This window comes from Spea bombifrons, chromosome 6 (assembly GCF_027358695.1).
Source record: "Spea bombifrons isolate aSpeBom1 chromosome 6, aSpeBom1.2.pri, whole genome shotgun sequence".
NCBI lineage: Eukaryota > Metazoa > Chordata > Amphibia > Anura > Pelobatidae > Spea > Spea bombifrons.
In genome coordinates, this window is record NC_071092.1 from 13,505,011 (window position 1) to 13,532,277 (window position 27,267).

Below are 27,267 nucleotides of genomic sequence, written 5' to 3' on the forward strand. Positions count from 1 at the left end.
TTATTAGCTACTGGCTGTGAATGAGTTAATACTAGGTCCTTCAGCACCGGATCTCCGGGTCCACGTCAGATCTGTGATGTCACACGAAAACAACCTACTCGGATTGGCTACGATGCATTGTGGATCCACACGTCAAGGGAGCAGCTGAAAGCCGGAACCTGAAGACGGCCACTGTCTGAGCGTGTGTCCGTGGTTCACCGGTAGGAAGCAGCTGGACAGGACCGGGGATTAGTAGGCCTCACCGGCGCTCCGTCTCTTTTCTAAGAAGAATGTACTTGCTTTAGGCCTAGCAACTGTTGGAGACTCCCCTTCTCTGTGGTGCTCGGTAATGGGCTACTCGGTTAAAGCACCCCGGTGGCGGGGTCTCATGTGGACATCGGTGGTCCCTTTCTTGGTGTTTCCAGTCGTGTTAGGAACCGGATACCCTTCCATGACCAAGGAGGAGAAGTCTCAGCTCAGGTAACTGCCTCAGTGGAAACTTACTGCATTGTCTCCCGTTCCTGCTGTGATGGAGGGAATGGCTGGGGTACCGTTGTGCCGTATGCTCACCTCACGGCTCCTTACCGGCCTCTGGCACGTATAGTGCTTGCGGGTGGCTCATGACATACATGTGGCTGTACTTATTACATGTAATTATAATGCTTTTTGTTCTTTCTCCCCCCTCTTTGTCTGTTACAGTTGTTTGTCAGGCATGTAGTGTGATGATTGGACTCCATATTAATGATAAAATAAATGCAGGGCGCTTTAACCCCTTCTGTGCCCAGAAACCTGAGACTTTCAGCATTTTTACTTTTTCGTTCCCCGCGCTTCTCCTTTTTAATTTTTTGTGCAGCCGCATACATTATAAATTGTTTTTTTCCAAGGATTCTGACCGATAACCAGCACTCACTACACGTGAATGGAGCATCACATTCATTGGGCATAGTGGGTGACGTGCGTGAATGGCGGCGGGTACCATCATTCATGGCCACTGGAGAGTTGACAGGAGAGTTTGAATGAGAGTTGTGTATCTGCTCCTTAAACAGATCCAACCTGAATGAGCTTGCCTGGCCCTGTATAATGCATAGTCAGATCCGTGAGCTTTGTCTCCTCACCCATTAAATGATGCACTTTACAGGGCTCCTCAGCCATTCCAGTTGGAGAAATCTCTGTTGGCCCTTCATAATGAATAGCGAAGAGAGTTAAAACCCAAACTCTCCTTCACGTACTTTAGTGAATAACCCCCTCTGTTTGTGAGACTGCAACAGAAGCGTTTGAGACGTTTTGATATGTATTAATTACCCAATTGAGTGTGGGTTTGATAGATGGTTTTACTTTAGCAGAGATTATAATCTCCTTGTTTTGCCCTTTTAATTGGAGGTTTTTGGTCTTTGTGTCGAATTAATTTATTCACATTTTCCAATTTCTGAAATAATTTAAAAATGCTCTTAGTTTACGTTGTCTGTAGTTGTCTGTATTTCACACGCTGATCTCCATACTATCGATTTTTGCAACTTGCACAAATATCCAGGTTTTTATATACCCTGGAAAGGTCCGGCCGTGGGTGCGAGGGTCGCTTCTGGCTTCTTTCACAGATGGGTTTAGCCTTTCGAAGCTAGCCAGAGACATGAAACGTATCTGCGGCTTATTCAATAAATCTTGAATTTGCGATGAAGCTGGAACATTTTCTCCATCCGTTACGTAGGTCTAATCCTAATGAGTTTCTCCTGCATATAGAATACTTTTGTTAAAGGCGGTAACAATTAATTGGGCCAACACAGAAAAAGTTGCATAAGTGTGAAGAAGAGACCTCTGAGGTCCTGAATGCTTATGTGGTATCTTTATTTTTGGTGTTGGCCCAATATAAGGTATGACCTTTGTCTGAAAACTATATATTGACTCAGATCAATACAGATGTATCTATTTTGTACAGTTAGTAGAGGGTGTACAGGTCGGGAGTGGATAATGGATTAAGGAACATGTTTTTACAGAACTATTCCGTCCCTCTGCATCTAACAGGTTACAGGATCCCGAGAGTAGCCTAAAGTGACCTTGCACCGGTCTGATGCTGAGAGGGTTCAAAGATGAATCCTGGCATTAGGCACAAATACATGTGCTGCCCCCAAACATGAACATACATGTTAAGTACCGTGTTTGCTTGATTATAAACCACCCCCCAAACATCGGATCTTAATGATCGCCTGTGTGGCGGTGCCTCGGATCTGAGATCTGAACAAAAGAAGACCTCCATTATAAGACAAGATGGGTCTAGCAAATACGGTTCATCTGCTGGCAGCGCTCAGTATACTAAGTGAGTGGTGAGTAAAGGGCAGACATGAAGTGGATGGGCTTACTTCATATATTGAAATTTGAAAATGTAAGATGGGGAAAAGTGACAGATCGGATATTAGAGGCACTGTTCCAATTGCCCTGTATTAAAAATAATCATTCCTATTTATTATTTATTGCTCAAAGCATTTCCAGAAATAATTAATTGTACATTTTTGTCCCCTATTCTTACGAAATGATCAATCAATTAGCTTAACATTTTAGACAGGGTAGTTGATGTTTTGTCTAAGTGGAACCAGCACCTTTTAAAGTTAATTATTATTTAAACATTGTCCCGTAATAAAGCACGAGGTTTGCATGAATATGCGTTGCATGGCGATGGGACGATCTAAGGCACGTTCCAGATCTCCGTCGTTATTTTGTGCTGCAGGCATGTTACGATCGAGGAGAGACTTGGCCTCCTCTGAAAACTTTTAATGCAGTGGTTGTCGTTAACTGGATTCTACCCAGTGTTCTTGGTCGTATGGATGCCTCGTAGGGATGTACAGGAGTCTTAGTAGTGCTGTTATGATTGCTGTGTGTGTGTGTGTGTGTGTGTGTGTGTGTGTGTATAGAAATACCTTTCTCACTTAGAGCCTTTTAAGAACATTATACCTTCAAACCTAGGTTTTTTCCACACAAATCCATTTAAAGCTCTCCACAAAATCTATATATATATATATATATATTCAAACTAATATGTCTGAATCCACCATATACATTTTAGACAAACTTTGGAATGACAATAGTTATGGAGTCTACTGAAGTAATGAACACAATTGCATATGTTGAGAGGAGGGATACACGTAAAGCCCCTCGTGTACTTTTAAAGAGAATTTGCCTCCTGAAATATAGACTCGCCTCGCCGACTTCTCTATGAATTCTGAAGGACTGTCTCTTCCAAGACAGGAGATGACCTGGCTCTTCATGGGCCCTGGTTCTTCATGTTAATATTCTTTATCTCCTGTTAAATATAAAAAGGGACTCTCCAGTGTCACAAGGAGCTCCTTATATAAACAATGCATATGAACATACTATTTAAGTACTTTTGTATGCATTGTTTAAGTTGAAAAGGAAAAGTTACTTAACCTTAGTGAGAAGCAGCAGCTCCCAGCCCCATCCGTGTCCCAACATTCTACGCACCTGATAAGCTGCTTAAAGCAGCCAATCAGTGGCAGGGAAGCGCTTCCGTGTAAATCAGCGGAAGTGCTTTCTGTTCATGAACGGAGGGGCCTAACGAGTCCCCCCCCAGCTGGAGCTGACTGGTGGTAAGGAGACCAAAGAGATCTCCTTCGCAGACAATAGCTGGGGAGAAGGAAGGGGCAAATTCATATGGGAAGATGCGGCAGGATCGATAGGCTAGAATCATGAATTTGCAAGGGAGGGGCGCCACATAAGTTCAAAAGGACCGGTCGTCCATGTGCATTAAAATGCGTACAATAAGTGCCCCTTTAAATACTTTTGCTTTGTGAGTGACTTCAGAAGGCTGGGCGTCACACGGAGTCGGATGATAATTGTATGACTGTTTTGTATAAGTGGTTCAGCGATACATGATTCATTACTATAGCCATTAAACAGTCTGCCTTTTTGAAGGAAAGTTAGTTGTGCACAAATTTCCATGGTCCTTTATTTATCGCAAGGGACCGATGTTGAACTAGCATGAGTTAGTGGTCCATATCTTTGACGTGTTTCCGGGCCATCGTGCTAAACACTACACGGTCATCATGAAGATCAACAGAATGTTCCTGCTGACGGCCCCAGGAAAGCTTTGTATCAACATCCCTTCCATCTGATTATATAACTATATGCTGTATTTTTATAATACTCTATTCTCTGCTGTCTACCCCATTTGGAAAACGCTTTGCTTGCCTTGACATAATTGGTGATATTTATATTTAAACTCTTTTTCATTGCAGGAACCAAGTGTTGGAAATGTTTGAGCACGCTTATGGGAGTTATATGGTATGTAAACAGGTTCTTTATCTTGATCATTCAAGCATTTTTCCATTTTTTTTTCTGTTTCTGTTGTACAGGTATTAGCATTGTTGTATATTTCAGATAGTGTGCCATAGTTAAATTGTACTGACCCCGACAGCTCTGCTAAAGAAGAATACATATTAAAGTAAAAAATAAAACCCTTACATGTGGGCCAGTGATGCTTGTCACTGATTGGATGCTTGAGGCATGCGCACGAGGGGGGTCATCTTGCACATAGCATTTTTGATGAGTGTTGGAGCTGGCTGGTGGTAAGTATATCACGTGTCAGCCAAGCACATCTCCTACTCGGAAAATAGCTTGGGGGGGGTGGTGTTACACTACCATTTAAAAGTTTTGGGGTCACTTAGAAATTTCCTAATTTTGCCCTTTAAAATAATCATACAGATCAGAAATGCAGTGTCCACATGGAAACGGCTGATTTTTTATGGAATATCTTCATAGTACGGAGGTGCTTTATCACTCCCATCGCTCCTGTGTTCCTATGGCATGTTGTGTTCAATATTCCCAGTTTACGATAAGGCTAATTGATCATTAGGAAACCTTGTTTTGCGTGAAAACATCTAAGTGACAACACTTGAATGGTAGTGTTGTATGAGATTGAGCAGATTGAGCGGTTTCAGTTCACTTTTTTAGTGCCTTAGCTACATATTAACCTATGTTAAGATTTGGTAGGCACCACTTGTTACTACACTTGGCAGGTGACCTGTTCTCCTTCTATTTTGATCTGTTAGCAGATATAGCACAAAAACATTTTTTTCTGTGCGATTTAAGGTATCTGTGAAAAAAATGGTCTGCATGTTTTAAAACTGTTTATGTATTTAATAGAAATGCTTTATGGTTGCTTAGGTTTGAGTTTCTTAGAAGAAGCGGTGTGTATGCTATAATAAACCTTAAATTCCTTGAAGACTGTTAAAAGGAAATGGAGTTCAATACATTTAATCTTCCCATATCACAAACAGCTCCTTTTCCAAGTATTCCGTAATCTTCCTAATCAGTAGGACTTAAAATCTGCACACCCTTACGCTCGGACCCGTAAGGATGCATTTCTTCATCAGCCAGCACCTTGTGTCTCTGTTAATGTGATCCACCAATTTCCAGCCTTAATCATCTCCACGTTAACTTACAGATCCTACATGATTCACCTTAAGTGAATAAAGTTTTATGCCTGAATTCACAACACATTGTTGGAGTAGATCTCGAGGGCCAGACCTATTGAAATTAAGTGGACAATAAACTGGTGGATTTGGGCGGTTTTCTTTCTTGATGTTCTCTTGACATCTGGAATGCTAAGCTCGCTCATGTGTCAATATCATACGTCTTAAGCAGAGACGTAACAGGAATGAATTAAAGTAATTTTGTGCAAATTCAGCCATTGTGTCTGGCCACATTTTGACATATAATCGCTCAGTTCCCTGTTGAGATTAGAATTTGACCAGCAGAAAATGAGCTTTTTAATGTTCCAGAACTAAAAATGGGTCATTTTCCCTCTCTGGTGTTGAAAAGGTTGGCAGATGAACTGGGATAAACACAAGTCTACATGTGGATCTGCTGCTAAGCCTGCATTTGTTCAGTATGTTGACTTTTGCGAAGTTCAACTTCCAGGCGTGCATCCAAAGTAAATAGCTTGTGATGTATTTTCATTACAGCAGCGATCTCTGGATTTGTACGCATGATTTGAACTGCGAAAGAGGACTCATTTGTTGATTCCATATTCTCTTCTATTGCTCTTGCCGCGTTCTTCAAATGCACCTGCTCGCAATGGTAGCAGATGGCCCACGGGATACACAGAGGGAGCTGATGATTGCCTACTAGTAATAGTGAAATGACACATTAGTCAACTTAGTGTTTTGAAAGGCTAACTGTAGAAAGTTGATAATATATGCAAATCTTGTATACAACTTGCTTAAAGAGGACCACTCAATTCCATAAATATGTGCAAATTATCAAATATATACATTTATGACATCAAAAAACTGTGCAACTCTATATGTGGGTTCTTGGAAAAACATCATGTTCTGTATTTTAAAGTCTCGTACTTGAAATGAATACTTAAGACGGTGGCCTTTTATGTTTTGATTGACTTTATGTGATCACTACTAGATTATTTAGCAACTGTTAATTGTTGATTATGTGACTGCTTGTACCACAAATCCCCATAGATGATCTGTTTGCCACCTGAATTGCGTTGCACGTCCTCAGTGCTTCCGAAATGTTGTAGGGTAATAGATGGAAATACTAGGTGTATGTGCTCTGTGTGTTTCTTAAGATGTTTTAAACCACTTGTGCATACCTCCCAACATTTAAAAATGTAAAAAGGACAATTTTTTTTTTATGACGCGGAATCACCAATACAAGCAATTCCGCGCTTGCATCGCCACTTATAACACGCATCGTTTTTGCCAGCAGTCATGCATATTAAAATTAACCAACACATTGAATTTACTACTTCCATGATGCTGGCTGAGTGTCATGGGAAGTGCAGCAACAGTAAAGCTGCAGATGCTAACTGTGAACAAAAATTCCCATGATTCTCAGCCAGCCAGGTGTCCACCGTAATGCTGGCTGAGTATCATTGGAATAGTAGTCCACAGCAGCAGAGTTTTTTTTAAATGAAAAAAGGCTAATGTTAGCCTCCCTCCCAGGACCCTTACACACCCACCTGCCCATAAACACACACATACACTGCCCTTACACACACCTGCCCATAAACACACATATACACGTACACTGCCTTTACACATACACGTACACTGCCTTTACACACACATATACACGTACACTGCCTTTACACACACACACACACACACACACACACACACACACACGTATACACATACACTGCCCTTACACACACATACACATATACTGCCCTTACACACAAACACACATGTACACTTCTCTCAGACACACACATGTACACTGCCCTTGAACACCGAAATCGGGACTGTCCCGCGTAAATCGAAACAGTTGGGGGGCTTGCTTGTGTGGTTGGTATGCTTGATATTCCTCTGAGGTAAGGGAGCTTTGCTTCTTAGAAATATGTTAGATTGAAAACTCGCATTATAAACAGAATTATATGGATTTACCTTCTTTATTGGCAGATACAGCTTTTTACCATAAATACCCATAGGCCTGTATAGCTTTATGGTCAAGACAAATCTGAATAATGCTGGTCAAACTCATTTTAATATGAGACAAAGATAACCCGAGTACACACAACATGCAGTTTTTAAATGATTTTATGTATAGAAGGAAAAAAGTTATCCGTTTTCACTAGTGTTTTTCTTATTACTACAAGTGGATTTATAAGAATAAAGAGGCTGTGGAATTATGCTGGATTGTCAGCAACAGCCCTTCTTCTTGCCCTGAAACTGATTGTCTGTCATTCATACTTTTTTACCATAAATGTGTAGCATTACACAGCATTAGCCCTTATACAAGAGTAATATCAGAACAAACGGTGTGTGTGTGTGTGTGTGTGTATATATATATGTATATGTTGTCGTGGTGACTAGAAACCACTTCCTGGCCCCCAGGGTTCTGCAGGGCTGCCATCATGAATCCAGTGTAGCGGGTGCCCAGCACGTGACCCTACTTGGTGTCTCACATCACTGGCTTCACCGCACAACATATCTACTGTATTGTAGTGCCAGATTCAGTGTGTAATTTTATATAGGTGTAGTATTAGCCAGTGTATGTACATGTGTATAAGTGTGGGCTAGTGTGTATGGTGTTTATGTTACAGTATTGAATTGGCATGAGTGTGTGTGTCAACGTGTTGTGTTTAGAGTGTGTGTGTGTATTAGTTTATGGTGTTTAGCATGTGCGTGTTGTTGTTGTTTCTGGGCATAAGATGTTAGCGTTTATCTGTTAGTGTCTAATATGTCGAGGTTCAACAAACTCCGGGCGCCAGGTTGGGTAACATATGAAAATAAAGACATGATTGGGGGGGGAAAGCTGACTCCTAGATCCAAACCAAATTTGTCAACCCCTGATTAATAGATAGATATAAATATTATTTATTTATTTTTTCTCCCAGAAACATGCTTATCCTGCTGATGAACTTATGCCCTTGACGTGTCGCGGGAGAATACGTGGCCAGGAACCAAGCCGGGGAGATGTGGATGACGCACTAGGAAAGTAAGCACAGGATCTTCTCTTATTTGTTTAGGTATTGTTGGGCTGTGGTTCAGCTACAGCGTGGACGCGCAACTCAAATGTGAACTAAGCTGCTCATAGTTTCTCCAGACAGACTGTATTCGCTTAATTGAGTCTGAACTGGGTAGTAGATAATTGTTTAACGTTTAATGCTACATGTAAAAACTGTCTTCCAGGGGTTCCGATTGTTTAGCATATGAGTAATTTGCAGTGGTGTTAAACGCCATTATTTTGGTTACTTAAATATTGTATCCATTTACCCTGGTCTGTCCGTTCTAGTTTTGTCATACCCTTTTATTATATGTACTGTAAGAAGCACTGTGTAAATTATTGACACTATACAAATAAAAGATAACAAAAATATATATAGACTGAATAACAAATCACATGTAAATGTCATTTTTATGTGTTTGAGGGCTTTCCATTTTTATTACCTATTTCTGTTAATTCGTGAGGATAAAATGTTTTGTTTCTCCCCCTTTTCTCTTCCAGATTCTCTCTGACGTTAATCGATACACTGGACACTCTAGTGGTAAATATTTAATTCTATAGCTCTGTGATTATCTCGTTAAATTGTGTGCTCTTTTATCTGAAGGTTCAAAATAAAGTTAATATTCGGTGAAATTGCAAACTTAATTAATTTTGAATCTTCTTTAATGAAACCTGGACACTAGGAATGAAGTTTGGTGCAAGTGACTTTCCTTTCAAGCATGTGTCTAAAAATACTCGTAAATGTGAAAAAAGTAGTTTTCTTCAATTTAGTTTTTTTGCAGCCAACTGAATATATGGCAAATTATCAGCGTTTTAAAGTAGATTGTGAAAGCGAAGCATTATTCCAAATGTTGATTATGTGACAAAATCCAAAACTGATAGGTTGTCACGACTTTGCTAAAAGTTTGGTATTTTTACTTCCTTTCTTCCTTCTTTGCAGGTTCTGAACAAAACTGACGCTTTTGAAGACGCTGTCCGAAAAGTGATTAATGATGTAAATTTAGATAATGATATTGTGGTTTCAGTTTTTGAGACAAACATCAGAGTCCTGGGGTGAGTGTTTAAATACACAAAGACTTGGTACATATTTTAGTTGCCATTCTACAGTGGTATGTTTTATTGATGACAAAGAAATGGCAATGGCGCAGTTATTAAAATATCCTCTGAACGGGGAGTTGGGCTTTTTAGGAGCGACACCAGAGGTTAATTGAATGCTAGCAGGTAAAGTTTTATTTGTGTGCCAGAAGATCCAACATCACTATGAATAAATGTTTGGAATATTATAAGATTTCATTATGAAGAACAAACTCTTTTCATAAACACGCTGCAGTACATTTCCAGCGGACCTTTATTTACGCATACATCGGCTGGCTGCATCTGCTGTATGCCTGTCTTTCTGTGCATTTGTATAATAAGGACTATTTGATTTCAGTTAGTCTGCATCCTGATCATTTTGCCTCACTTTGTTCATTTAAAAAAAAAACTTTTGGAAAAAAAAAGTATTTGAAATCCCTAATAGTCTACCAAATTGCTACCTAGGTTGACCACTGTCATAAAATCAAACTTTGTGAAGACAGATGGCCACTAAAATCATCTGGGTAGCTTTAACAATGATCTCTTTGGGAGAGTTTGCATGAGAGTTGTGTGTGGTTTTAACTCCTTGATGTCATTATGCATTACGAATGTTTAACCCCAGTAACAATTTGCCTTAGAAGTGATGGGCCATTGAATTATGCATTATAAAGGACCAGCTCACTGTTCTTGTTAAGGAATCCAGCCACTTCTGGCCCTTCATTAGGAATAGTGGAGAAGGGCTCCAATAGCCCTCTTTGTTGGGGTAGCTGCAACCTGAAGCTGTTACTGAAATTACTGCCAAGATGAATTTCCATCCAGAATCTCTTAATTTCATTGGCTCTTTACATGAAATAAATTGTAATGATCTGATCTTTTTTTTTTTTTTTTGCTGAAAAATACCTACTGAATTTGGGGTATCTAATTCAGGAGATACCTTTTTTTAGTAAATGGATGTTGGCAGAAAATGTAATTCTTGAAACTGCAATAACTCTGAGTGTACCTGAGATTTAATTATATTCAGGGTGATATATTATGGCTGGCTCAGGGCAATTTGATTAGGAAGATACTTAAGAAATCTCAGAATACTAATAGATAACTTAGTATGTTTTATTAAATTATATGCTACAGTGCCATGCTTGTAAAATAACGGTTGTGCTTAAACCCCTAGCGGTCTCCTTGGAGGGCACTCAGTTGCTATAATGCTGAAAGAAAATGGTGACCGTATGGAGTGGTACAATGACGAACTCTTACATATGGCTAAGGAGCTCGGCTACAAACTCCTACCCGCATTCAACACTACAAGTGGCCTTCCCTATCCAAGAGTATGTTGATGTGTCCAGTCAAGCAGATGTTCAAAATAAGCCTTGTAGTGTTGCTTAATTCTGACATTTCACTGATTTTATGAAGGGGTATCAGGGGTCTGAAAATGCATACACCCAATGTTTCATTCCAATTGTTGGATAAAAAGCATTCTGATGTCTTGAGAAGTTTCATACCTTTTAATGAGTCGGTGTTCATAAAGCAGGATGTCGCATCTCATAACCTTTCTATAAGCCCTGAGGGTTCCTTCTTCAGATTTACTTGAATTGGAGCTCTGAGGTCTTAAAAACTTACGTTAGTCTGTGTTAGTAAGATTTACTATGTTGCCTCACTAAAGGTATTACTGCCTTCTTCAGAATCTGTTCTTATTTGGAACCAATATGGCTTTATCCAATTCTGCGTCTATCTCTTAAGGGATACACCTTTGGTTGCTGCTAGATAAGGGGTAATTATTACTACGCTTTATGTACAGAGCATCAGCAGATTCCATAGCACTATTGGAGTAGAATACAGAAAAGCAGCTGAGGTCCCTGCTCTTGCAAAATTACAATTTCCTAGCAGGTACAGGGGACGGAGACAGAAGGTATGGGACTGCCTAGGGCAGAATGATTTGAATGTAGCAAAGGTGAAGGGGAGAGAAGTCAAGATAGGAAATGTAGATCGTTGTGCATTTTATAAGGATACCATAAAAACTTTCTGAGTCCTTGAGGATCAGAGTAAATAATTACTCCTGTAGACTGCACCCTAAGAGATATTCACTAAATGTTAGTCCTTTGAACTGCTTTCAGTATACTGTGTAGATGACCGTTTTCACTTTATGAGCCTTTCTGTGATAGTTGGCTTTGCGGTATGGGTTGTCCGGCCAGTATGCAAAATAATATATGCGCAATATTTCCTTTCCATCTTTTCTATTTCAGATCAATTTAAAGTTTGGTGTGAGACATCCTGAGGCCAGGACAGGCACAGAGACCGATACATGCACAGCTTGCGCTGGGACATTAATCTTGGAATTTGCTGCCCTAAGTCGGTTTACTGGGATATCCATATTTGAGGTTAGTCAGTCTTCCTATTATTTTAAAAATGACTTTAGCTCAATCAGTTGTAAGTTAATTAAGGGCTATTGGCTGATTGATGTATGGAAAAGGTGTTTTTATTGGTACTGTTTGGCCAGTGGTGGTCATCATCTTCTTTCTCCGGTACCATATAGGACAGGGGGTGTCCAGCCTGTAGTCCTGCAGCAGCTGGAGGGCCGCAGGTTGGACACCCCTGATATAGGAACTAGGTTCAGTGAGGTCCTTTGGTAATTAGGTCAAAGAAGCCTAGGGAACACGGCTAGAAAACATAGTTTGGCTCATCTAGTCTGCACTAGGGCTGAAACAACGAATCGATAAAATCGATAATAATCGATAACGGAAATCGTTGTCGACGATTTCCGTTATCGATTAATCGAGTGATCGATTCGTTGTTGGAGCACTCGGCTCCTTTTACTTACCTCCGCGAGCGTTCCCCGCTTCTGCTACACGCTCTGCAGTCTCCGCCTTCTTTTAGCTACGTGACGGATGTGACGCGTTCCGGAGGTAAGTATTCTTCATGTCTATGTGCACAGATCGCACAGAGCGAATCGCTCTGTGCGAATGGAGCCACTCGCACAGAGCGATTCGCTCTGTGCGAGTGGCTCCATTCGCACAGAGCGGTTCGCTCTGTGCGAGTGGCTCCATTCGCACAGAGCGGTTCGCTCTGTGCGAGTGGCTCCATTCGCACAGAACGGTTCGCGGGGGTGGGGGTGGGGTTTCAGGGGATGCTGGGCAGGGTGTGAGTGTGGGTGCAGGGCAGAGTGGGGGTGGGGGTTCAGGGCAGAGTGGGGGTGGGGGGTGCAGGGCAGGAGACTGGGTGCAGGGCAGAGTGGGGGTGGGGATGCAGGGTGTGAGTGTGGGTGCAGGGCAGAGTGGGAGACTGGGTGCAGGGCAGAGTGGGGGTGGGGATGCAGGGCAGGGTGTGAGTGTGGGTGCAGGGCAGAGTGGGTGCAGGGCAGAGTGGGTGCAGGGCAGAGTGTGAGTGTGGGGGCAGGGCTGGGTGCAGGGCAGAGTTGGAGACTGGGTGCAGGGGCACAGTGCAAAGTGCTGGGTGCAAAGTGCCAGGGCTGGGGCAAAGTGCTGGGTGCAAAGTGCCAGGGCTGGGGCAAAGTGCTGGGTGCAAAGTGCCAGGGCTGGGTGCAAAGTGCTGGTGCAAAGTGCTGAGTGCTGGGTGCAAAGTGCTGGGTGCAAAGTGCCAGGGCTGGGTGCAAAGTTCTGGGGCAAAGTGCTGGGTGCAAAGTGCTGGGTGCAAAGTGCTGGGTGCAAAGTGCTGGGTGCAAAGTGCCAGGGCTGGGTGCAAAGTGCTGGGTGCAAAGTGCTGGGTGCAAAGTGCTGGGTGCAAAGTGCTGGGTGCAAAGTGCTGGGTGCAAAGTTTCTTGAACAGTAATAGTCCACCTCTTTTCAGAATGTTTGGGGTTATTTTGTTTCATAAATAGTGTTTGGGTTCTTGTACTTTGAAAATATTGTTTTTTATTACATCATAACAAAATAAGAATGTTAATGTAAATTTTAAGTTGTTTTTTAACATCCAGTTCATTAAATTATTTTAAATAAACGAAAAATTTGCATATTGTTTTTTTTTATCCGATTAATCGATTAATCGAAAAAATAATCGGCCAACTAATCGATTATTAAAATAATCGTTAGTTGCAGCCCTAGTCTGCACATATACTCTACTGTATGACCTCTGACTCCTTTTGGTTCTTGTTATCCCTTGGCTTGTTTAAATATTATGACTAATTTTATTCATACTTTATGTACTCTAGTTCTGATTAATAGTGAACTCAATAAATGCTTTGGTCTGCTTTCCTTGTTTCCACCTAAACATGTTGGGTAGTCTAGCGTGCCATTATGCGATAGAAACAACCGTTATGGGAGAAAGGATTGGGAACATACAAACGTAATTAATACTGGCATCATTTTATTCAAAACAGGAGCATGCCCGAAAAGCACTAGATTTTCTTTGGGAGAAGCGGCAACGCAGCAGTAATTTAGTTGGAGTTACGATAAATATTCATACTGGCGACTGGGTACGCAAAGGTAAGAACGCACGCAATGGGCTTTCTGAATTGGGTAGCTGGGTTCCATCATATGTCAGAAAATCCAATAAATAAGAGACGGCTCTAATTCAAATAGCTTGGAACCACACTTTCATTGTCCCCCTTCAAGACCAAATACAATATAAATGGGAAAAAAAGTGGACAGGAAAGATAAAAAAAAAACAAAAAAACCAAAAAACATATATTTCTTCTGATGTGATGGCATCTGCTTGGTCTTCTGTCAGAATCCCAAAGAGCAGACCTTCCTGTTCATATATCAGCCGATGAAAGCTCTTACCCCAAACTCCACTTTTTTTTTATGTGTTTAGGAGAGTTTGCTTTTTAAATACACCCTTATAGCATTGTGTTCCTGTCACGCTTACTCCATGAAAACATGAATGTCTAATGAGGAAGGTCATTGCGACCCCTTTGCGCTCCACATAAAACTGACCCTTTCTTTGTATGGAAGGACTCCAGGGTATCTGCTGTGAGGAGAACATTTTGTTAAAGACAAAAAAATTAATATTAGAAAAAAGTTGGCGCTAGTACAGTAGTCCGTGTACTCCTTCCCTTATCTGTATGGATCTACTACTAAGGCACGTTGTAAAGGGTTTATATTAGAAAAACTTTAATTTTGCTTTTTGTGTGTTTGTAAAATAATTTTTTTCTTTTTAAGACAGTGGCGTCGGTGCAGGAATAGATTCGTACTACGAGTATTTACTGAAGGCCTATGTACTCCTGGGAGATGACAGCTACCTGGAAAGGTTTAACACTGTATGTTCATGAACATTTAAAACCAGTTACGTACTGGTTACAGTCACTTATCACGTTACATTTCTAACTGCAGCTTTAATGGGAACTATAATTGTAAAAAGAAAATGCAGACAATTGAGTGGCAGCGATGATAGTCCTTGTGCAAGATGCAGACAATCGGGTTATATATTAAGACTTGGGTAATTCTGGTTTTAAGCAATCACCCCAGGAACTATCGCAATGTTAATTGGCTCAAATTTAGTTGCATTCGTCATAGCATTGATAAATATGCATTTCTACATCTAAATGTCTATGTATATTCAGATGTAATCAGTATCAACAATTTTCTTTTTTCAGCATTATGATGCGATTATGCGATATATCAGTCAGCCTCCACTTCTACTCGATGTACATATTCATAAACCGATGCTGACTGCCCGAACTTGGATGGATTCTCTGCTAGCTTTTTTTCCTGGCCTTCAGGTTAGTATTGTAGAAATTGTAATTCATGTAATATCTGCCATTATAGTCATTCATGATGGGTTCTCAACAGTGTGAAAACAAAGTTGTATAAATGTGAACTACTTACTGCTATTAAGTGCTGTCCCCTTACTCAATAAGAGAATATGGGGAATTATATGTGTATACATACATACATACATACATATATATATTTCTTTGTGACAAATATTTTAAGACGCTTTTAACCTGTATAACCCCAATGTACTTGAAACCTCTTTTTTGCATTATTTGATTTCTATTACTAGTTAACAACATGGTTTTAGTGACAGTTTAATGGATAGCCGCATTTTAAGAGGCACTGTCAATGTGTGTATAGAGGGTATAGAACATGTATTTGTTCTTGCAGTACATTTAAAGTCATTCATAAATCAGAAACATAGAATTTGACCATGGAGTCCTCGATCTTTGTCTTAGGTTCAGGATAGCTTTATGCCTATACTTTGCATGTTTAAATTCCCTTACTTTATTAGTCTTTACCACTTCTGTTGGGTGGCTGTTTTATTTATCTACCACCCTCTCGGTAAAGTAAAATTTCCTTATGTTGCATCTAAACGGCAGATCCTCTAGTTCTAGACTTTGCGCTCTTGTAGTAGATTTCCTCCTCCTTTGGAATTGGAGTACATCCTGGAATGTAAATTAATATTAATATAATATATTAATATATTGATTAACTTGCCGAACAGGCTTTATTGTGAGATCACCAAACAGTTATGAAACCCTGTTTTCTTTTCCGTTGTATATTTTGATCCCATGCAGTTCCGCTGGCGTAGTGTATACAGGAAGGTTAAGTATTCCACACATTTGTCACTCGTGGTTTCTTTTCTAACTAGCTCGTATTTAACCGCTGACATCCTCCCTTTATATCATTTACTAGGTCCTGAAAGGGGACATAAGACCTGCAATAGAAACCCATGAAATGCTATACCAGGTCATCAAAAAGCATAATTTTCTACCAGAGGTAAGAATTTTCATACAGTTTCCTTTTAAGCTAAGTGCCGAAGCTTGTAGAAATGGGATGTTTGATTAATAGGGAATTCACCAAATGGTTTGATCTCCCCTGGCTCCATCTCTTTCTTTCTCTTTTTACCCGGCTCCATCCCTTTCCATTTACCCGGCTCCATCCCTTTCCATTTACCCGGCTCCATCCCTTTCCTTTTACCCGGCTCCATCCCTTTCCATTTACCCGGCTCCATCCCTTTCCATTTACCCGGCTCCATCCCTTTCCATTTACCCGGCTCCATCCCTTTCCATTTACCCGGCTCCATCCCTTTCCATTTACCCGGCTCCATCCCTTTCCTTTTACCCGGCTCCATCTCTTTCCTTTTACCCGGCTCCATCTCTTTCCTTTTACCCGGCTCCATCTCTTTCCTTTTACCCGGCTCCATCTCTTTCCTTTTACCTGGCTCCATCTTTTTACCCTGCTTTTACTTAAACCTGTTGGGTAGCCTAACACGCCATTGTACCAGATAGATCCTACTGCTATGGGAGAAAGCCTTGGGAACGTACAAATGTCCGCTCCACAATGTTTGCATGCTCTAGATCTTAAAAGCGATATTCTTGGATGAAGTGCTAAAATGTACAGAAATAATTTTAGACTTCATTTACTACATTACTACATTTTTGTCATATTGTAATATTGTCGTTACAATACGGAATTATAATACTGCTTTATTTCTTGCTGTTGGCAGGATACTTGAGAACTGTGTGAATGTAGTGATTTTTAGTACCCCAAAATATAAGAGAAAGCTCTTTTGAGTCCAAAATTGAATTGAACCAGTTTCTCTGTTTATAAGATGTCATTTGGAAATGTTAGTAATACAGTTTTGACATTGGAAATATTGGGGTGGGATTAGTGTGAAAATCAGATTCATCTGATACCTTCAGTACGAAATAAACGTTTCGGTAGCTTCCTTCTATCCATGTATAAATTGTATTTCTCGCTTAAATGCATTTAACAAAGGACAGACCGGCCAAAACAATATCAAATTGCATGCCATATGTAAATAATACATGATGTCATTCATGTTGTCTGCAAGTTCATAATGCATTTTCTGATCTTTTGTTCTCTTATTTGTTAAAGGCTTTTACTACAGACTTCAGAGTGCACTGGGCTCAACATCCTTTAAGACCAGAGTTTGCAGAAAGTACTTATTTCTTGTATAAAGTAAGAACTGTTTCTTTGTCGCCATTTTGTAGTTAAAGATATGAATCGGGGTTAATTACATCACGACACATTGATGATGTTCTTCTGCTCTCACAAGCAACACATTAACCTGGCGTTTCCTACTGAAATAGTATTTTTGACTTTTTTCCGGTTGCTTATGTACCGTAACTGACGTATGCGGTTCTTTCCATGTATGTAACGCAGGAAAGTTCCTGCAAACAAAAAGAAAAATGCAAGGCCCGGGTATAATCTCATTTACACAAAAAATTAACCCTTATTTCTGTTTTGTCAATCAGGCAACGGGTGATCCTTATTACTTAGAAGTGGGGAAAACTCTCATTGAAAACCTTAATAAGTATGCACGTGTGCCGTGCGGGTTCGCTGCGGTTAAAGATGTGCGCACGGGAAGCCACGAGGACAGGTATCTTGTTCAATCATTTCTCAGATCCGATAAAGTTGGGAACTAAACATGCCGCGTGACGTTGTACCATATGGACTCCTGTCTTTTTATGAGCGTGTTGGAGCCGGCGTGGGAAATTATAACTTCTTGGCTGAATGATAATGGCCAGGTCTAAAAATCTTAATCTGAAAAGCTGTATAGGTTGGCCGTTAACAAATAATATTATTTAGATACTGTCCCAAATCTTTAGGACATAACGTTCCTATGGGAAAAGTTTCACCTGTAAGCTCTTACCTTCCCGTTGTACAGTTATAGCTGGAGATCCGTAATTGACTACTCATGCGGTAGAAGATCATCTGTCACTTTGAATTATTTCTGTATTGATAATGTTTTAAATGTCTCCTAATTAACTTTTTTTCTCCTTTTGTTTAAGGATGGATTCCTTTTTCCTGGCTGAAATGTTTAAATATCTTTATTTGCTGTTTTCTGAACGGGAAGACCTTGTGTTTGATATAGAGGACTATATTTTTACTACAGAAGCCCATCTCTTACCTCTCTGGCTTTCCACAGCAAACCAAACAAAGCCTAAGAAGAACATGGTATATATAAACTTTTTTTTTTTCTCATCGGGGCATAGCATCCCAGATATCCGGATTCTTTTGATTACCTTAAATATTTACATATATACCTTAAATATATTACAGTTTCATTAGCTCATCCTGCTGGCATGTTTCTCTATAGTAAATACCCTTGTTGCTTGTAAATAACAGTATTTTCCCCCTCAATCACCCGCTCACTCCAGTTTTCTTTCTAAAACCCACTCCAGTTTTCTTTATATAACTGCAAAAAGGCAATCTTGGAGACCTTGCCAGAGCAAAATACCCGTCTGAGGAATGGATGACAAGAAGATTGGAATGATACAGGGATACTAATACCCATGTTGTTTGGGTTTTTTAAAATCTGGTTTTATTGTCTAATTATATTTTAAAGAATGTGTTTTTTAAAACACAAAACTACATCTCCAGCCTTGTTATCATTTAAAATGCATTTGGAGTATATTTTGCAAGGATGCGAGTGCATTACTGTATAAATACAGCCTTATATTTCTGGCTGCCTTTACCAGGAAGCATAATTAAGTAAACCAGTCACAATTCACTGAAATTGGTGTATGCTAGTCGGACATCTACGTTCAACTAGCATGCGTGGAACTGGCTGTCATTACTGCTGTGGATTTCAAAGGGAGCTGAACTGTCATTGACTTCACTGTCGCTTCTATAGGGCCTGTGCAGGAAGTGTACTTAAGTATGCTTCTGCCTTCACCGGAGTCAGGCGGAGGGCGCTACAAAATGAGACATCTCTCCAGCAACTAAAGAACCCCTACCACAATCTTCATGCAGTAAAATGCACTGCAAGATAAACTCTAATTTGCATTTTATATAGGGACACTAGACTGTTCATGTAATATGATCTGTAAGCAGAAATTTATAATTTCTGGTCAAGCCATAATACCGTTTTCCTGTGAGAAGTAGGTTCTTGAATTGTGTGATGTTTCTTCAAAAGCATCCGTAAGACTAACACATTTCGCCTCACAGCGGAAGAATGTAATATATAATATATATATGCTCTTCTTATTAGCTTTGTTTATATTTATTCAGCAAAAAATAGTGTGGTTCTTTCTGTGTTGTGCATAATGGGCAGAACATGTATAGAGGTGATATATTTTTTTTATACACAGACTTCACAATACACCGAGCTGGATGACAGTAACTTTGACTGGTCGTGTCCGAACACTCAGATTCTGTTTCGCAATGATCCCATGTACGCTCAGAGCATCAGAGAACCTTTAAAAAACGTGGTCGATAAAAACTGCCCTCGAAATCCCAGAATGTAAGTGTTTGTTTCATTCACTAAATAATGTTTTTATCAGGAACGTGTTATGAGGCTGTAGTAAGTTGCTTTGTTAATGCTGTGTACAGTCGGTGAAAAGTCTGATCTGGTTGTTGGCAGGGAGGAGAGTTCTGGCAATGGGAACAGGCCCCCGTTACGGGCCAGGGACTTCATGGCAAGTAATTCTGAGCATCTGGACATCCTGAAGAAGATGGGAGTGAGTCTGATTCACCTTAAAGATGGACGAGTTCAACTGGTTCAGCATGCCAACCAAGTAAGAGCATTTTATAAAATGCATTGTTCAGGAAATGTCTCATCGGTCTGGATTGGCCAACTATTAGTAAATAGCGACTATAAACTTTAAGAAGTGTGTTTTCTTAATTACAGAATTAAAACGCAGTTCCTTTTATCTTCTTTTTTTATTAGTTTTTATAATTCTAATGATCTTAAGTTCCATTATTTACTTTCTTAAACCCATAACTCACCCATTTTCTACGCAACCCTCGCCAGACTTTTTTTTTATTACTAGTATCAATTTAAAAAGGGTTTTCAAATATATTGTGCTGTTTAGTTTAAAACAAAACAGTTCTAGGTTTTTGCACATTTTCAGGCAGCAATGTGTTATCTACTAAATACCCTGACCCCTTATTCTACAGCCTAAGGTAACCAATACCAATGGTTTAGCCAGCCCTTCACCTTTTAAGCACATTTTAGTTAACAACTTAGCTAGTGTGTAGAATGCATCAAAATTGATATTTAAATTTAAGTCCTCACTTTTGAACTTTTCAAAATCAAAGCATTATCTATAGTGTATTCTGTGTGTATACATTCATTAAATATTGCGAAATATCTTGCAGGCCGCAAGCTCTATAGATGCAGAGGATGGTTTGCGTTTCATGCAAGAAATGATTGAGTTATCCAGCCAGCAACAGAAAGAGCAGCAGCTGCCTCCGCGTGCGGTTCAGATCGTTTCCCACCCGTTTTATGGACGAGTGGTACTGACTGCTGGACCTGCCCAATTTGGAATGGACCTTTCTAAACATGTAGTGGGGGTATGTAGGCAGCGGCTTGTTTTCTGTATCAACCTATTAGGATTTTTTTCACATACCCAATTGGTGCACAGTGTACATTTTATTAGTTAACTCTTTTTAATTTAAAACGATATATTTGTGGTTTGTATATTACGTTCCTTACAGAGTGAAATGTGTCATTTTAGTTTGTTAAATGTAGACTAACTAAACCAATGAAATAAACTTTGCATCCACGTGGTTTCTTATAATGCACACTGCTTGGGCTCCTTTTAAAGGAGATGTGAGAAGGAAGGAGAGTTGGGTTCAGGGGTATAGTTAAGACACATTCACGCCATCAAACACACTTTAATGCATATGATAGTTGAGTGGGTGAACTGACAATTCTCTTTTTTGCGTTCAGATGTATAAAGCGATTCCTCGCAATCCTCTCTGCATTTGTTATTTTTTCCTGGCCCTTCCCATCTCCGCAATACGCATCACTTTCTAGAACTGGCTTGACTAAAAGATCCAGGGTTCTAAGGAAGCCCTCCGCGTGTATGTGCAGAAAGCTCTCTGATTGATTTCATTGAGAGCGTTTTTCTGCCGGTAACTTGATGAGTAATGTTGTAGGCAAGGCAAAGATCCAAAACATCCTATTGTTGGTCAACATGAATGTTATCTAATGTTGGGCTACAGCAAGGCACATTTATTGCAAAATCCTGTTTTCTGCCAGGTTCGAGGCTTTGTAGCAAAGGCCGAGCCATACAGCGGCTGCTCTGAGATCACAAACCCCGAAGCAATAAAAGGGAAAATTGCACTAATGCAACGGGGTCAGTGCATGTTTGCGGAGAAAGCCCGGAATGTGCAGAAATCTGGGGCGATTGGAGGAATTGTCATTGGTAAGTATCTAATATAAGGTTAATAATTCTAGTTTTGTCATACCCTTTAAATGTATGTACTATAAGAAGTGCTGCATGAGTTATTGGCACTGCATAAATAAAAGATGATAATCATAGAGATATAATATTTTTAATTTCCAAATATAAACTAAAAAAGCGAGAACATCAGATACATTCTTAGTGAATCACTTGGATTTTTTGGCCTGAAATACCTGATATAGTGTCCAGGTATCCTGTTCTAATCATTGATTGCCAACTTTTAATCATACGGTCAGATTCTTGGAATGTGGACGGAGCAGATTTTCTAACCATAGCTAATGAACAGCTTTGCCCTATATATTTACAAATGATTGTGAGTCTGTTGGACCCGGTCCTTATGCTCTGGTTAGTATATTGATAAGTGAGTTGCATGTGCTGTAAAGGTGGGTACAGTCAGCTGATTCAAATGTGACAACCTATTTATTTTGTTACATGACCAAAGTAATCCAGTATTGCCCTGCCCAAACAGAAATCCACATATTGGGCATGAAAATGTTTTGTCCATAACAAACTGACAGCACTGCTCCTATAACATGGAGGCCACATGTCCAACAAAGAATCAGCAACACTTTGTATGCACAGTTACAAACTTACCAACTTTTGTTCATAATATGTGGCACCATCACATTGTATGTCAGTTTGTTACGTTGGACCTCTTGGCACTTGTCTCCGGTATTCTTCCTGAGTAGGGAATATAACAGTGTTTTTTTTTGTTTTTTTTTTGTAGATGACAATGATGGCAGCAGCAGTGATACAGCCCCCCTTTTCCAGATGGCTGGAGATGGAAAGAATACAGATGACGTTACGATCCCCATGCTGTTTCTCTTCAGCAAGGAAGGAAATATTATTCTTGATGCAATCCGCGAGTATCGTGATGTAGAGGTTCTTCTGTCAGATAAAGCTAAAGACAGAGGTAAGTCGTTGTACCCCATGTATGTATATATATGTGTGTGTGTGTGTGTGTGTGTATATATGCGCGCGCGCACACACAAAAGTAGAGCCTTTGATATCATCATTTATGTATAAAATTCTTAAAATATGATACGATCTTCATTATAGTTATCTTATAGAACAAACGCAATCTGTTTTAACTAATAGCACACAAATTATCGTATTGTTATTGTCCGTATTAAATACATTATTGAAACATTCACAGTGAGGGTTGGAAAACGTACGTGAACCCCTATTCTAATCACTGCAGGCAATTTAGTCCTGTGGCTACTCTCCTTAGAAGCAATACCCAGCCTAGATCATTCTAAGAGAACAACGCAGCATGCTAAATGAGGGGGAAAAAAATTCCCTAGGGTAAAAGCTGAAGGAATCATTGGAACTGGTTAACTTCTCTGTTCATGAGTCTACCATATGCAAAACATTGAACAGACATGGAGTCCATGTCAGGACACCATGGAGAAAACAACCAATTCTCCAATTTAACATCGCTGTTTGCCTGAAGAAAACCTTGACGCTCCACAACGCTATTGGTAAAAAAAATGTTTGGACCAATGAAACCGAGGTTAAATTGTTTGGGGAGGGGGTGGGGGGGACACGCAGCACTCCATATGATGTAAAAGCAGCACCTCATACTCCCATGAAAACATCATCCCAATGGTATGATAGCACCAAAGTATGATAGAAGAAGCATCATGGTTTAGGGCTGCTCTGCTGCTTCAGGACCTGGACAGCTTGCCACCATCCAGGGGACAATGAATACCCAAGTTTATCAAGGTATCATAAAGGTTAATGCCGGGGTGGCTGTCCACCAGCTGAAGCTCTGCAGCAGGACAATGACCCTAGACTTTAAAGTAAATATACTGTATTAAAAAAATGATACTGTGGAATGACCTCAAGTGAGCCATTCACAGAAGACATGCCCAGAATATGGCTGAGCTCGAGTTATCCAGGTCTGATCCGCATTTACCGGAAGTGCTTGTTTAAGGTTATTACTACCGAGGGAGGTTCGACCGGTTATTAAATCCAAGGCTTCCGCTTACCTTTTCCACCAGCACTGTGAGTGGTTAAGCAATGTTAGTCTTTCATGTCTTTAATGGTGCGTCATTAGTTGAAGCACATTGCGTTTGTCTATACGTGTGACTAATGTAGGGCAGATCGCATTTTATGAACAATTAATGCAGAAGACCAGCTAATTCCAGAGAGTTCACATACCTTTTCTCGCACTGTACATATATGCTATCCAATGTCAGCTGTTACCCATTACTGGTAGCGGCCATTTTTTTCCTGCGGATATCAGCTTCGGTCTCCAGCAGTTTTACGATAATTGCAAATAAAAAATATTTCATTCTTGAGAGTCTGAAACTGTTTACATTGTGAAAATCATTCATGGGTGGCCCATATGGAACTGGACAGAATATGGTGGGGAATGTTTCAAGCCTAGTTAATATATGTTAAAGCTATTGTTAACACCCTCTGTTAAGGCAATGCGGCATTTGTGTGTTATAAAAATATTATCGCACTTCAAATGAAAGTTTAGTATAATGATTTGTTTTTTCATATAAATAATATCTGAACCGCACTGTATATGTGTACACCACTCGGAGCAGCCATCTTTACATGCTTTTAAGATGTTTTTTTTCTGTTACATTATCCTCTGATTTGTTACGTTGCTGACAGGTGGGTTCTGTTTGTGTTTGGAAGGGTGTGCGCAAAATTTAAAGGGATACTGGGGTCCCAGGGAGTAACCTTAATAATGAATGTATATGAAAGTACATTAAAGTGCATTTGATAGCTGGAGTGCCCCCTTAATTCATGCTTTTTTTTCCCCCTGTCTCACCTCCCCCACACTTTGAATCTGATATCTCCAGAACAATTACAATATTTGAAACACAAAAGGTATAACATATGTGTTATGCTTACAAAAAATGTTCGCATAATGTATACAAATAGCTTAACTTTAACTGGTGTGTTTTTATTTTTAAGTATTTTTAGTGACGCTAATCCTGATTTACTATGCATTTTTTATTCTTTTTAAGCTTGTTACAGCAGGTCCCCAAGACAGATTGCTGTAGTATCCTTTGCCCACTCCTGGTGTCACCGATTCAGTAAATGAATCAAGACAGGCAGGAAAATTGGGCAATTGAGCGTGTCTGGGCCCAAAGCATTGCTTATGATCCAGCCGCTTACCCTAGAGGAAAGCCTGCTAGCAAATGGCATTTAGCCCTCTCAAAAATAAATTTTTATTTTTTCAATAAATATAAAAAATATAATACACTGGACGTAATTTTACATCGATCAAAATGACTAGCCTTAGATAAATAAAAATCCTTGTTTTTATGGAATAGTTACCCAATTTTACTAAAAATATTCATCCAAGGAGAAGAGCTTTAATGCTTGCTTGATGCGTTATCAGCGGCTTTAGTTCTGCACAGGTTTCTCTTACTTGATGCTAACATTTAGGTAAATTTACTAAAACTTTCAAAAACGGCTATATTAACCATTTTTGTAATTATTTCAGCTACGATAAATATAGGTTTCTGTGCCAGGTAATCGGGGTAATTGGGAACACACGAGTAGCTGCATAAGCCCTGTATGGTGGAAAGCATAACTTGCATCCTCTCCGTTATGATGTTCTGAAAATGTTCCTTGTAATTGCCTTTTAGTGCAGCACTTAGCTGGTGAAAACTTCATATTTTAACCCGTTTCTTTTGTTCTTGTTTGTGCTGCTCCTGGGATTTCAGCAACCATTTTTAAAGGTAAAATAGTCCCAAACTACCTTCTTGATAGCAGTAAGTATTTTTTTACACCTGAGAGATGAGCATCTAAGTATGTTGTCCATAAATGTATTTTATTTGACGGCCCATCCAGTCCTTATCCAGTCAATATACCGTAATGCGTATGTTTGATGTGGAATTGTTTGCAGTGATAACTAAGCTTACAATACTTACTTAATACATGGTAAACGGTGATGGCAGATCTGCTGACTAAGCCCAGGAGTTGTTTGCTCATAACGTTTGACATATTAGAACCCATAACAGGCTCCGACAGTGGTAATTGTAAGTGGTTAGTGTATAGTGGATGTCTTTTTAGGTAATAATGACTTTTTCCAGGTACATTTTTGTTATGTTGCTTTGTAAAAACTATTGATTGGGTTTCTGGTTCTCTAGAGCAAGGATAGAACATTTATTATAATTGGCGACATCAAACGTTCTACTCTTAATAAACGGGGTGATGCAAACATTAATCATTCTTTATGGTTTCTTACAATATTGTGATAACAGAAAACACAGGCCAACTGTTGCATTTTTTTTAGAGGAGAATGGATCAATAATACAATTTATTTGAGGAGTTTTTTTTAAAATAAAATTTAATATGGGCTGGCTCCTGGACATCTAATTCACAAATAAAAATCTGTTTAAATAGTGGAGTCTTTACTTGCGCAGAACCGGAACTTATAATGCCTGCACACATCGGTTGCTTTAAACCATATTTCATGATAATGTATCTTTCTTTTTTTAGATTTAGAAGGTGACAGTGGGGAGGAGAGATCAGTAGAAAATATTTCCCAGGTACAAGCCTCAGAAGAAACTTCCAGAGCTCCAGAAAGTGGCGTGAATGGCAGGGATTTGGAATCCAGTTTGGAATCTTCACTAGTTTCTCAACCAGAACCGGGCAGTTCATCTGACTCCGAGGACTCTTCTCATCAAAGACAGGATAACGATCCTTCAGAAAATAGCGAGACTAACAGTATAGCTTTGCAGGGTTCAAAAGACACTCCAGAGGGATCGTCGGACAGTTCAGAAGATCCCAAAGACAAAAAGTGGGACAACAAAGTACAACCAATAGAGTCAATATTAGCAGATTGGAAAGAAGACATTGAAGCTTTTGAAATGATGGAAAAGGATGAACTATGACCAAAAAAAATCTTTATAAAACAGACTCCCTTCCTCAAGATCTAAATGGTGTCGCAAGCCTTTTGTGAAGGTCAGAACTAAAAATGTGAAGATTAACAGAAGTTCTCTGCAAATTTCTAATGGGTCCAGTGTCTTTCTAATGTCTAAGGCATGTCTGTTTTTATATGTAGCGATGGATCCAGTGACTTTATCAGCAGTGGAGATATTTGGAACAAATATAGATTTTTTTTTTTTGTCTGCCATGGTCTTTCAAATAGATCGATGGTGGATTTCATTTAAGGCGCTTGCGAAATTCCATACTTTTCTTCACTAAAAACTTTAATTTATTGGATTATTTTAAATATAATTTTATGTAAAACAAATTATATCACCACCTTTAATCCATATATGTGAGGCATGTGTTTGGAATCTTAACACCTAACATTGATCCTAAATTATTTTTTTTTCTAAACTGTTAAGTCACTCTATTTTTTTTTTATTATTATTTTTTTTTAATATAAACCTTTTTTGTTTTTACGGTTTTAGTATAGAATTAGCAATACAAAATGTCTCGGATCAATCTTAATTCATTTTTCCATGTTCTAACTTGTATTGTTAAGCCATACTTTACACATTTCTCGGCACCTTTACATTAGATCAAATTATAAGTTAAAAAGCGTATTTCATTGGATAGCTGACCTTATCCATTATTCTCTGGATGTAAAGTTATAATACCTGGTTCTGTGAAAAATATGATAAACTCAAAATCTTAATTTGAAACAGAGGCCA

At 39.5% G+C, this 27,267-nt stretch overlaps 1 protein-coding gene across 3 annotated transcripts; it reads left to right on the forward strand.

Annotated features, from left to right (window-relative positions):
* Nucleotides 1-26,921, forward strand: EDEM3 (ER degradation enhancing alpha-mannosidase like protein 3). Of its 3 annotated transcripts, none has more exons than XM_053469761.1 (21): nucleotides 1-459; nucleotides 4,224-4,269; nucleotides 8,345-8,445; nucleotides 8,956-8,995; nucleotides 9,395-9,507; nucleotides 10,697-10,850; nucleotides 11,766-11,900; nucleotides 13,856-13,961; nucleotides 14,637-14,734; nucleotides 15,071-15,196; nucleotides 16,110-16,193; nucleotides 17,316-17,399; nucleotides 17,696-17,820; nucleotides 18,233-18,398; nucleotides 19,535-19,686; nucleotides 19,807-19,960; nucleotides 20,544-20,738; nucleotides 21,430-21,595; nucleotides 22,362-22,547; nucleotides 25,327-25,374; nucleotides 26,105-26,921. In XM_053469761.1, exons 1-21 carry the CDS (start codon nucleotides 329-331, stop codon nucleotides 26,497-26,499), a joined length of 2,805 nt encoding a protein of 934 aa, XP_053325736.1. In that variant the 5' UTR covers nucleotides 1-328; the 3' UTR covers nucleotides 26,500-26,921. The 3 variants fall into 3 exon arrangements, with proteins under 3 accessions (XP_053325736.1, XP_053325737.1, XP_053325738.1); XM_053469762.1 differs by having other exon boundaries at nucleotides 25,327-25,341; XM_053469763.1 differs by lacking the exon at nucleotides 25,327-25,374 and having other exon boundaries at nucleotides 4-459.
* The last annotated feature ends 346 nt before the right edge of the window (nucleotides 26,922-27,267 follow it).